Raw genomic sequence first — 12,578 nt, 5'->3', positions numbered from 1 at the left:
ATCCAAAGGAACTGAGGGAAAAATCATGACCCACAGAACAAGGTATTAAGAGTTTAAGGCTGCCTTGTTTTCTAAGGAAATATTATTTGAGGCCCTACTTTTTTTTTTTAAACTCTGTCATCAAGTAAGGTTTAATTCCAAGAATACAAGAATGATACTATATCAAGAAATTGATTGACATGGACCCTGATTACTTTAACAGTGGTTGAAAGCAATAATTATTGCATATGAAATTACGATTAAGGAGGGAAGTGTTGTTTTCATATTTATAACAGAATGCCATATTAAAATTAAAAGATGAAAATCATTCTATACCATACATAAAAAGGCTTACCTGAAAATTTAAATGAAGAAGAATCTATACATAAAGACCCAGGTTTTCCCTTTAGCTTCTGATATAAAATGGTTTCAATTCTATCCCAAAATTTTGCTGCATTATTTTTAAAACAGGACTTAAACTTCAGCACAGCATGTATTATCACTTTCCCTTGGGCTCGGCTGCAGAACAGAAAGAGACAAATAAATTATGCTTTTATTACTGAGCCTCGATCATTCTTAGAGGAGTCATTTTATAATTTTGTTAAGTAGAGCTCCTGGAAGCTATTGCACTCTCAAGGGAGTGGAAATGACACTTTGTGGACATGGTGAACAGTAAAGAGAGTGTGATTTAGAGTCAGGGAACTGAGTTTGTATTCTAGATTCACCATCTGCCAATTCCCTGACTACAGCAAGCTGTTCGCATTCTCTGTACTTACAAATTTCTTCATCTCTGTAATGGGGATAATAGTATTTCCTGGGCTATTGTACACACCATATAAAGTAATGTATTTTGTAAATCTCAGTGCTGTGCAAAATATACGTATTAATATAAATATGTCTTTGTATCAAAAATCCACCATGGACGTGCTATGTCGGGCTGATAGCAAATAACAAAATGAAACATAACAGGTGAGATGAGGGAATCGTTTATTATCTTGAGTGCTTTTTGTTTGTTTATTTGGTTTTTGGTGGAGGCACAACTTGCAAGGGTGGGCCTGTTCTTGTCGTCTGTTGGAAATTGTGACTGAGCAAACACATTAGACTGGATTTGTTTTATTTGTAATTCTGACTTGAAGATGTAAATGTATAAATCAGAAGTTTTAAAAGGGGGGTGTTACTACTGACTTGATGGGATGTCTATTCTGCTCTATTCTCTGTTTGTCTACCTCCTCCCCTCTTCCCAGGCATTTGTCTACATTTGTATATTTGAAAATCCACAACAACCTCAAAGTATGTGACTCAAGAGAAATCTTGAAAACATCCACTTGCAAACCGTCATAATATCCATGAACAAAACAGAAACCATGGCTAAGATCCAAGGTTTTCTGAGTAATAATAAAGCTTTATTATTTCAATAGTATTTTTGCAGGATAATTCTAAATAATAGATTTGCTAACTTCTATAACACCCCTTTCTACTTTATGTTTTACCAGACACTCTTCCTTTGAGCACTATACATGTATTCTTTCCATTTCCTTTTGTACAGTATTAAGCATTTAGTAGTTGAATGTTAATTTATTAAGTATTCTCAGTTCTTTTGCTATTATGCCTGTGCAGTGCTAATATTTCTTCTGTGATTTGTAGAGATGAACCCTTTATTTCTCATGGAATAGACAAGGACATATTATATTGCTTTGTTTATTTTAAAGATTTTGTCCAACCATGGATGTCACTCTGAACTTTTCTCCTGGGTCAAATAACAATCTAAAACTAAACTAAATATAGACATATGTATTCTTAATCTGACATCATCAAGAGTCATATGATCCTCTTTTCTACCAAAAACATGAACTAAAAGTTATTTTGATGTTACCTTCGCTTGACCCATAAAATAATCTTTAGTTTTATATGACAAATGCTTTTAATTCTTTGCTACAGTATTTTCCTTTCCATTCCTGAAGTTTCAGTTCATTCATTCATTCATTCATTCATTCATTCAATGAATGTATATTGTCCAAGCAATATATCAGGCAGAGTTCTAGGGACCAGAGCTACATCAGCTATGAACATATAAGATCACAGGTGCCTTCTCTCATGCTACTAAGAGACACAGACAAACAGGAAAATGAAGAAATAAAAGAATCTTCAAAATGAGTTCTATGAAGGAGACAGCAATGACTTGAAGATTAGAGGTGAGAACATTTTAGACAGCTTCAGGAAAGGCCTCTTTGAGGTGAGATCCTAATGACAAGAAGGAGTGAGTCATGAGAAGAAATGGGGGAGCAATGTCCCAGAAAGAAGGAACATCAAGTACAAAGGCCCTGAGCAAGAGAGACTTAATACTTCCCTCAGTTTTATTAAAGTCTTCTTTCTGACTCTAGACCTCAATATCCCTTTCCTTATAGAGCATTTACTTTAGAAAAGTTATAAATTCTTTCTCTGCCTCTTTGAACTATAGGCAAACCTTTTAAAAGCCTCTTGCAGTTTGACAGCCCCAGAAATGTCTTTCTCAAGGACACAAAAGCCATCTCTGAAATGTAACCATCAAAAGAGATAGAGACTCTATCTCTCAGTTTCTGTGAGACAGGTGGGGGCCTAACTTTGGTAGGCACTTTACTTACTCCAAATGGTAAAACTACCTCCTGTCATGACAATACGAGAACTTTACTTTTCCTTGGGCAAAACCAGTTAGCAAACACAGATGACCTAAGATACCCCATCACCCCAGCCTTTAAAAACATTATGGTCCTTTGTTTCATGCGAGTTTTGAAGTGAGGTCAGAGAGAGGCAAGGCCAGATCAGGGAGGATCATGTGGACTGTATAAGGAATTTGGAATTTATGAGAGACTGTTAGAGGATATTAAGTAGGATGATATTGTGCTCTTCAAATTCACTTTGCTGTGTGGAGAATGGATTGTCATGGAACAGGAGTGAAAGCTAAAGTTGATGCGGTCATCTAGATATGACTACTTTGGTTCAAACTACAGCTTTATTATTTATTAAATGTGTGACCTCGGCAAGTCACTTAAACTACCTTTGCTTCAGTATTCTTATTTGTAAAATAAGAAACTGATCTGTACATATCATACAGGGTTGTTATCAGGTTAAATGATTTAATATCAATAAAGTCTTGGGGGGCTACTGGTTAAGAGCCTGGATTATTTAAAAATAAACTGGGAAAATTAAACAGAAAAAGTTCTAGTTTTAGGGAGGGGAGATTCTAAAACATATTAACTTTCTTTAATTTGTGCTCGTAATTACTATTTTTTCATATCTATTGCAGGTTATCTGTTCCTAGGTTATCTGTGCCTCACCAGTGTTCGGATAAACATCGCTGGTAGACAATAGCTGTAGAATTGGATTTCTAGAGGGGCCAGTAAAGGAGAGGAGTGAAGCTGATAGGGTGCAAGTACATATGCACACATCATGGGAGCGTTGGGAATTGCCAGTGTGTGGCCTCAGTTTTAGTGCATTATTACCATGTGGGGATGTAGGCCCTGTAATGTCAGATCTCTTTTTATTTTTCAACACATTCTGAAAATTATGTCTTTTATATGATATTTCTCAACTTTTACTTATTTTTTTATTTTTTAGAATTTCTAATATATTATGTTTTAATTCTGCCTGTTTTTCACTTATGCTCCTTTTAATTTCATATTCATGGATGTTATCAACTTTTATATTTAATCCATAACTCTACACTAGATTTGGCTTATATCTACTAGTTTGTACCTCCTAGGTCAGATATTCTATATGTGGCTCTCTTATCTTACCCATTCTTTTCTTCTGTTGAAATCATCTCCTGATTTTAGATTTGCTTTTTGACCTTGTGCCTTCAAATAAAATACAAATACATTGAGCCTTTGCCTGAGACTCATAATCAGTTGGAATTCTTGGTTCTGGTTGGATAATTTTCCAAAAGATCTTGAATACCTTTTTTCACATTTGAAAATGCTAGTAGTTTTGAAGCCTCAAACTAAAATTTATTTCAACCTTTCAATTTATACCAAACAAATATATTCAGTTAAGTATGAGGCATGAAGGTAAAGGACAGAATTTTCTGCTCTGTGCCTCTTGGGCTATTTTACATACCTTACTTTGACAACGTGAGATTTGACATACTGTCTTCTCAGTTTAGATCCATGAAATGTTTCATTTATCTGTTAAAAAATAAAATGAATAAAGACTAATGTTTTCTTTAAAATTTTTTTTAAAATTTTTTATTGTGGAGAACTCCAAACATACACAATAGCAAATAAAAGAATGTAATGAACCCCATATACACATCATTCAACTTTACCAGCTAGCATTAAATGGCTAAATTGTTTTATTACTACCTGCATGCCAATAGTTAATAAATCCTTAATATCATTGAATACATAATATTAAAATTTTCCTAGATTGTGACCCATTTAAGAAAAAGATGCATTCTTTCTCACCTTCTTCTTAACAGAAGACCATGGGGGAAGGAGAGGGGGAAGAAAAAAAGTTAGAGGGAGGGAGGCAAACCATAAGAGACTCTTAAATACTGAGAACAAACTGAGGGTTGATGGGGGGGGTGGGAGAGAGAGGAAAGTGGTGATGGGCACTGAGGAGGGCACTTGTTGGGATAATAGGTGGCTGTTGTATGGAAACCAATTTGACAATAAATTATATTTTAAAAAAAGAAAAAGAAAAAGATGAAATGTATACTAAACATGTCTTTTTGAAAATTATCTTTATATTAGCTAGGTTTATTCACAAATGTCTTCAAATCAATAAATTATGTGGTAAGGTAAGGCAAGAATATTTGTTTCCTAACAATAGCATGATAGGGAAGAATACAGTACTTATTTTGAAGAGGTGAATTCAAAGGACCAACTGATAGAGATTGCCTTCCGTGTTCAGCTTTCTATTGAATATCAGTGTCATAAAACTTAACAGAAATGTCCCCGAAGGTGAGATATTTCTTTCTTTTCTTTCTTTCTTTTTAACTATGGGCCCCCCTTCATGGCTGTACTACACACCATTTTCCCTGCTCTCTCAGGTATATGCTACTGATGGGTTTGAAGCAGGATATGTAAAAATCTCTCAGAAATTTTATATAAGAATCATTTTCTCAACTGTTCCTGATTTTAACCTAATGAGTGATTTCCCACAGCAGGACCTTCACAGGGCACCCAACAACAAATTTCACTGTCTATGGCTTTAACTTTGGCAAAGACAGGCCTTCAATATCACTGACTCAATATCGGTATCGCAAATATGTAGTTTACACTTTCCTTTTGTTACAAAGCAATTGGAATATGTTCATCTATTCAATAGATACCTATTGAAATAAAACTATAAACAGATTAGATTTATATTTGGAAATTTAGTGGAGGAAACAGATAATAAGTAGACCAAGAAATAAATATATAAATATGATAATTTGAGATAGTGTTAGGTGATAAAAAGAATATAAAATAAAATAATGCTACAGAGTGATTCAGGGGACAATATTTGAATGATCCAATAAGTCCTTTTAGAACAGGTGACATTTGGGTGGGACCTGAAAGATGAAAAGTTGAGAATCAAGGGGAGACGATTATTTTAGACAGAGAGAAAACCAGGTCTATGGTCCTAGGTAAGAATGAGATTGTTAAGTTCGAGGGGTAGAAAAAATTGTTGTGACTTAAGTAAAATGAGCAAGGGAGAGGGTATAAGTTGAGGTTGTCCAGGTAGGTGGGGCAAGATTACAGTCAGCCTTGTTGGCCATGGTAAGGAGTTTAGATGTTATTTCTAAATATAATCAATGAAGGAATCCCGGCAAGATGGTAAATAAATAATACAGCATTTCTCTTCTATTCTTAATTCCAACACATCTGTCTCTCCTGGGACCAAGTGGGGTGGGGTTTTATGGGGTCCTGGAAGCAGGGCAGTGATGAGGAACTTTCTCTTCCAGGGGTCAAGGAAGAACCTAGAAAATAGTCTGAGAGCCCTGTGTAAGAATAGAATTGCAAGAGGCCCTGAGAAGAGCTTGGTCAACAAAAGTTTGTGGATAACCAGGTATAAAGCTGACATTGGACCATGTTTGTAGTGACCAAAGATGCTCCCCTGCTCTTGGGCAAGTGGTTTGATGTATGAGCGTGACTGCCCTGTTTCGTATGGATAATTTTGATACCTCACACATATCAGATATCATTTTGGTTGTCTATAATCTGATGCATTATATATGAAAAACACATAGAGTTTGTTTAAACATTTTTGAACATTTGATTGGCCATATGAAATTGATATAATCTGAAATTTGCTCAAGATTCTATATCTGCATGCTTTTCAATTATAGAACAGAAAAATCATAAAGAAGGCGGGAAACATACTTTTAGTGGGACCCTGAGTAAGTCAACGTTTTAGTGCCTCAGTTTCCTCATATAGAAAATGAGAACATTGTGAGGAGTAAAGAAATGAAATTAATTAATTAAGGAGTAAAGTCCTTAGGCCAGTACTGATGGTTAATAAGGCTAATTACTATTATTAAGGTACTGCCTCACTCTAATTTTTAGAATTTCTATTCACTATAATTGGGTATCATATCTGCTGCCCACAAAAAATAGGAAATGACAGAGATTTCATCTTGAGTTGTCCACTGGTTTTCTCCTACAAAAAATAGGAAATGACATAGAGATTTTTTCTTGAGTTGTCCACTAGAAAACCACATATCTAAACATGAAAATATTCCCTATGGAGGCCTAGTCTCTGTAGGTAATGCTTTACTACCATTCATAGTAAAGCTGCATCTCTTTATCCAATTTCTTTTTCTTTTTAGAGTCTATCATCACAAGAATTATTGAATGAAAATCACAAGAAGAACAGGTGATAGGTATTATAATAATGACTAATAGGTGAGTTTGATGAATGATACACAGCTCTATTTTGTGCTCTTATCACCAGTATTGTGTTTATGAATGCTGTGTACAGTAATAATTATAATACACAGAGCATCATTGTATTAAGCAAAAACAGAAAGGCGTGTAAGTAAAAGCAGGCACTTTAACACATGTAGAGGAAAAAGTATGAGAACTATCTAGTGATTGTTTTATTTATTTATTTACTTATTTTTTAAATAACGTTTATTTATTTATTTTGAGAGAAGAAGAGTGAGCGGAGAAAGAGGGAAGGGCAAAAACAGAGGGAGAGAGAGAGAATTCCAAGCAGGCTCTGCTCTGTCAGCACAGAGCTGGATGCGGGCTTGATTTCATTAACTGTGAGGTCATGACCTGAGCAGAAACCATGAGTCAGAAGCTCAACTGACTGAGCCACCCAGGAGCCCCTGGTGACTGTTTTGATACAGGTGAGTTGGGTGGGGTTCCTGGGTGGCTCAGTTGGTTAAGAGTCTGACTTCAGCTCAGGTCATGATCTCATGGTTCCTGGGTTCAAGACCCATGTCAGGCTGTGTGCTGACAGCTTGGAGCCTGGGCCTGCTTCAGATTCTGTGTCTCCCTCTCTCTCTGCCCCTCCCCCACTCACACTCTGTCTTTCTATCTCTCTCAAAAATAAATAAACATTAAAAAAAATACAAATGAGTTAAAAACCGAGAATGAGGATTGCTAAAGGAGTCTGAAGCAAGGTGTCAGGACTGGTGGTTGATTGACCAACATGATATGATAATTGATAAAAACTAATAATTTTAGAATATTCATTTTGAGATAAACATAGGTTAATTGATTTGAATGATTTGATCTAAATTTACAGAAGAAAAGGTGATTTTATTAGTTTGGGTATATTTTGAATTATTTTGAAGTTATATATTAACTTTGTTATGTTTATAATTTATTAAGAATATTAATGATGCTCTGCTTTAGGTATGTTTTTAGGTTATCTTTTTTTTTTTTTCAACGTTTTTAATTTATTTTTGGGACAGAGAGAGACAGAGCATGAACGGGGGAGGGGCAGAGAGAGAGGGAGACACAGAATCGGAAACAGGCTCCAGGCTCTGAGCCGTCAGCCCAGAGCCTGACGCAGGGCTCGAACTCACGGACCGCGAGATCGTGATTGGCTGAAGTTGGACGCTTAACCGACTGCGCCACCCAGGCGCCCCTAGGTTATCTTTTTTTAAGGGCTTACAGAATAATAGGACTTTTGCTAAGATGATGATGTATTTCATCTTATATGACGCCTACAACAATCCTATGATGTAGGTATTTGTCACATCATTTTTACTTGAAGAAACTGAGATGTGAAGAGATTAAGTGATTTGTTTAAGTTTATGTAGCTGGTAAATGGCTAAACTTAGAATTGAACAAGGACTCTGCGTCCAACGCCTATTAACCATTGTATTATATTGCCCCTTTGTTATTTCCTTTTTATCATAAAGCTACAGGAAAAGTGGGAATTTTCTTTCTCCATTTTTTATATACTAACTCTTAGTATAATGGTAAAGGCATACAAAGACTTTTAAAGACTGAATTTATTAGAAACTTGGAGGTAGTGGGATGTTACGGAAAGAATGCAAGCTTCAGTCAGATCGAAGATGTCCTGTCAAGAATGCACTCAAAGAAATGGGAGGCGAATGATGCCACCACTGCTTTTGGCAGGATTTGGTTTGTTTGATAGAATTACTTGAGCTAATGAGAGTGTATCTATGTCCAAGGAGTAGTCAAGACCTTTCATTAGGTTTTTAGTCAGCTAAAGGTTAACTTAAAGCACACTCTTAAGTAGACATTTAAAATTTTTTACCACATTGAGGAGATACAAGATGATCTTTATTTTGGGCTATATGTTCTCTTCTACACTGGCCATTCTTCCTTGAAGCACTTCTTAGTTAAGGATCAGAAACAACATGTATTTGTTCAGGTATCTTGGAGGTAGGATATATTTTATTCATTTTTTAATACATTAGAAATACTCATTGACTGTCTCTCATGTGTCAGGCATTTCTTAGTGTTCTCTAAATATGTCCCTCTTATATTTTTTTTTTCCTGTACATGTTTTCTGACTGACTTTCTGAAAGGACTATATTAATCTAGAACTAAGATAGTAGTAAGAAATAGTATGAAATTATCAATCATTTCCAAGTTGGCAGGTTATTATTAGGATTCTGGCACTTCTAGGAACATAACATTTAAAAGGGCAATGCACAGAAAAAAATTTCAACTTACCAAAGATACTATCTTTTTATTTAGGTCCATATATTCTTGTGAATATGGTTTTTCAAACTTGCTGTCATAGTCAATATTATTGACTTTAAAGCTGATATGATAGTAGAAAGGTGTCTTTGCTGGAAAGGAGAGAAAAGAAAAGTTACACATTGTGTAACTACTTTTCATTCTTAAGAGAATCATGTGAAATATAATATTCTGATTAAATTGCAGGTAACTCAACATTTAAATAGTTTTGATTCCTAGTGATTGTTAAAATAACTTTGACAGAGCAATGTTTATTAACATAATCTAGCTCTATAACTTTACCCAAAGATTTATTCAGAATTTTTAATGTAAAATTTTAATGTGCCAGCTTTCAAGTTTGGATCCTCTGAAGATAAATATGTTACTATGAGAAATGATATTAAGGCATAGGTAATTATCTTAGTTTTTGTGCTCTTCACATATCACAATTTAGGAAAATCAGCAGAGGCCTAGGTTTTATCATTTGTGAAGCACCTAGAAAGTTAAAATGAATAAAAGAGAAAGTAAAATGAAACATGACTTGTAAGCACTGCAAATTAAGTAAATAGAAGAAAGAAATCAAACTTAAAACTATAGAAAAGTAAAGCTGAGTTGAGTGTTAAACTGGACTGTATTTTAATACATCAAATACAGTATAAATTAAATGTTTTCTTTCAGCTTTTCTCAGGTCCTTTTGTACCTCTGCATTCCATAAACTAGGAGGGCACAATGAGAAGAGAGAGAAAGAGAGAGGGCTCAAACTATTTAAAAATTGAAGAAGAGGGAATACTTCCAAACTCATTTTATGAAGCCAACATTACTTTGACACTAAAGCCAGGTAAGGACACTACAAGAAAAGAAAACTACAGACTAACATCCCTGATGAATATAGGTGCAAATATCCTCAACAAAATACTGAATTTAACAACACATTGAGAAGATCATACACCATGACCAAATGAAAATTATTCTTGGGATGCTAAGATGGTTTAATATACACAAATCAATAAATGTGATAAATGCACTAACAGAAGAAAAATAAAAATCATGATAATCTCAATAGATGAGGAAAAATAATTTGATAGAATATAGTACAACATCTTTCATGACGTAAAAACATTCAACACATAGATTCTAGAAGAAACATACCTCAACATAGTAAAACTATATATGACAAATCATAGCCAACATCATATCTAATGGCGAAAGGTTAAAAGCTTTTCCTATAAGGTCAGGAATGAGGCAAGGATGCCCACTGTCTCCACTCTTATTCAACATAGTACTAGTAGTTATAGCTACAGCAATTGGGCAAGAGAAAGAAATAAAAGGCATCCAGATTGGAAAGGAAAAGGTAAAACTGTCATTATTTGCAGATGATGTGATATAGAAAATCCTATAGATTCCAAAAAAAATTACTAGAACTAATCGAGTTCTGGAAATTTGCAAGATAGAAAATCAACATACATTAAGCAGTTGTGTTTCTATACAGTAACAATGAAATGTCTGAAATAATATATGTTATGGTGGTAATCATTTCAACTCAATATGGTGTATCAAATTAATTCATTGTACACCTTCAGCTACACAATGTTCTGTATCAACTATATCTCAATAAAGCTGGAAAAGAAAATTCTGAAGACCATAGTATTTTTGTTGTTATATATTTTTATTCATAAATACTCTATGACTTTTTATTTTTCTATTAGACTATCAAGATTGAGAATCTATGGTATTGAGGCAATGTTAGGTTATATTAACTTCTTAAACTACTAAATGAATTTCAAACGCTAAAGAGGAAAGCCGTTATCTAGCTCTGGTATCGTGTAAGACACCAAACCCTTAATTAGAAGGTAGAGTGGTATACTAGGTGTTGCTGTTGACATTCAGAAGAACCAGCAGACTATCATAATAAAAAATAAGCTCCTCTCCTTCAAATGTAACCTAGACCTTGAGCAACAAAAGACATTTATGACCTAGAATTTCTTCTAAGTGTTATTTTCATTGTTCTTTTCCTTCCTAGAAGAGTCATATTTTTCAAATAATCAGGACACACTCTGAGCTAGGGTTTAGGGCTCCAGGGAGGACTCGATCCTGACTGATTCACCTCTTTGTATTTTTATGAAAACATGTTTTAAATTTCCTAGTGATTTTTAAAAACTGAGATATAATTAACATATAACATTATATTAGTTTCAGGCATACAACATAATGGTTTGATATATGTATAACAAGTATAAATATATACACATGTATTTATATATATTATATATACATACATATTATATATATTATGTATATACGTATATATTTATATCACACAGTAAGTCTGGTTAACATCTACTCAAGTGATTTTTATGCACATTAAAGCTTGAGAAGCAAGGCTTGGGTAAGTGGCTCTCAGCCTGTGTTTCCAATTAGGATCACAGGTGGAGTTTTAGGAATTGTCATCACTTGTGCCCTTTCTCACAGTCTGTCTATTCTGGGTGGGAGCATCAATGTTGTAATTAAGTTTTCCAGGTGATCCTAAGGTGAAGCCAGGGTTAAGTATGAGGGCCGCTGAGTATATTTCTGAGAGTTGAGTTCAGCCTTTGGTTCAAGGGGAGGTAATAGGGTCTATTCTACCTGGATTTGGTGGGGGCAGGTCAGTGTAGCCTGTATTATCCATGCTGTAGGAGAATTTTGGGGCATCTGTAGGAAGGGAAGTTCCCTGAAGACAGGCAAGAAGAGACTCCATGTAGGAACTTATTACTTCTGAAGCTCTCCTGAGAGAAAGGACTCAAAAGGGGTCTTTCTTGTATTTCAAGGCCCTTCTGTCTGGCTGTGGTGGTAGCAAGTGAAGGGTCTGTGCCGAAGCCTTTAAAGGAATATTCTCAAGATGCGATGTAATTTCTCTACATAACCTCACCGAAGAAAGAAACACAGCAAAGGAAGAGGAAAGGACAGAAATGGAAGGTTCTCAGGTAAGTATTATTTCCTGGGTCAGGGCCCGTGTCTACTTTTCCTCCTGCAAGGCCATGGTTTTAGAACATGCAGACATTTACTTCTATACCTCTTGTGTTCTTGCCTAATAAGTTTGTTTCAACTACTTTTTTTCCATGTCTTCCTATGGCAGTCAAGTTTAGCTCCTTCTCCCCTATAGCCCAGAGCCCTCTCTCCATGTAGACTTCCCCTTTCTCCATTCAGACTTCTGATATTCCTTAAGCAATTCCTACTATGAATTACTGACCTGCAACTACTGAAAACGTTCCCTTTGCAATAGATCAACTTGGGAAGGTGTGGATATCCATGAGTCTTATGGGGGATGAGGTGGGTCCTGGGATATTAGTGAAGAAGGAGAATAGTGTTTAGGTCTCCTCCATGCTCTGTCAGCTCTTTGTGGACCAGGATTAAGAAAATGCATATCTAAACAGGATGGTATTAATGGCCCAGAAAAACTGAGAAATTTCTGTAGAAGAGTAGTTAGAAGAGACATGC

At 35.1% G+C, this 12,578-nt stretch overlaps 1 protein-coding gene across 1 annotated transcript in view; it reads right to left on the bottom strand.

The window, feature by feature from the left end:
• LOC106977000 (transmembrane protease serine 11C-like) overlaps positions 1-11,838 on the bottom strand; it is a 38,006-nt gene extending 26,168 nt beyond the window's left edge. Inside the window, exons 1-2 of the mRNA XM_053216177.1 lie at positions 11,727-11,838; positions 9,099-9,217 (exon numbers count right to left, since the gene is read on the bottom strand). Coding sequence (XP_053072152.1) covers positions 9,099-9,217; positions 11,727-11,838 — 231 coding nt within the window. The remainder of the gene's footprint in view (positions 1-9,098; positions 9,218-11,726) is intronic.
• Positions 11,839-12,578: the final 740 nt, after the last annotated feature.

The sequence above is a fragment of the Acinonyx jubatus genome, chromosome B1 (genome assembly GCF_027475565.1).
Source record: "Acinonyx jubatus isolate Ajub_Pintada_27869175 chromosome B1, VMU_Ajub_asm_v1.0, whole genome shotgun sequence".
Classification (NCBI taxonomy): Eukaryota; Metazoa; Chordata; class Mammalia; order Carnivora; family Felidae; genus Acinonyx; species Acinonyx jubatus.
This window is presented reverse-complemented; position numbering and strand designations above follow the sequence as displayed.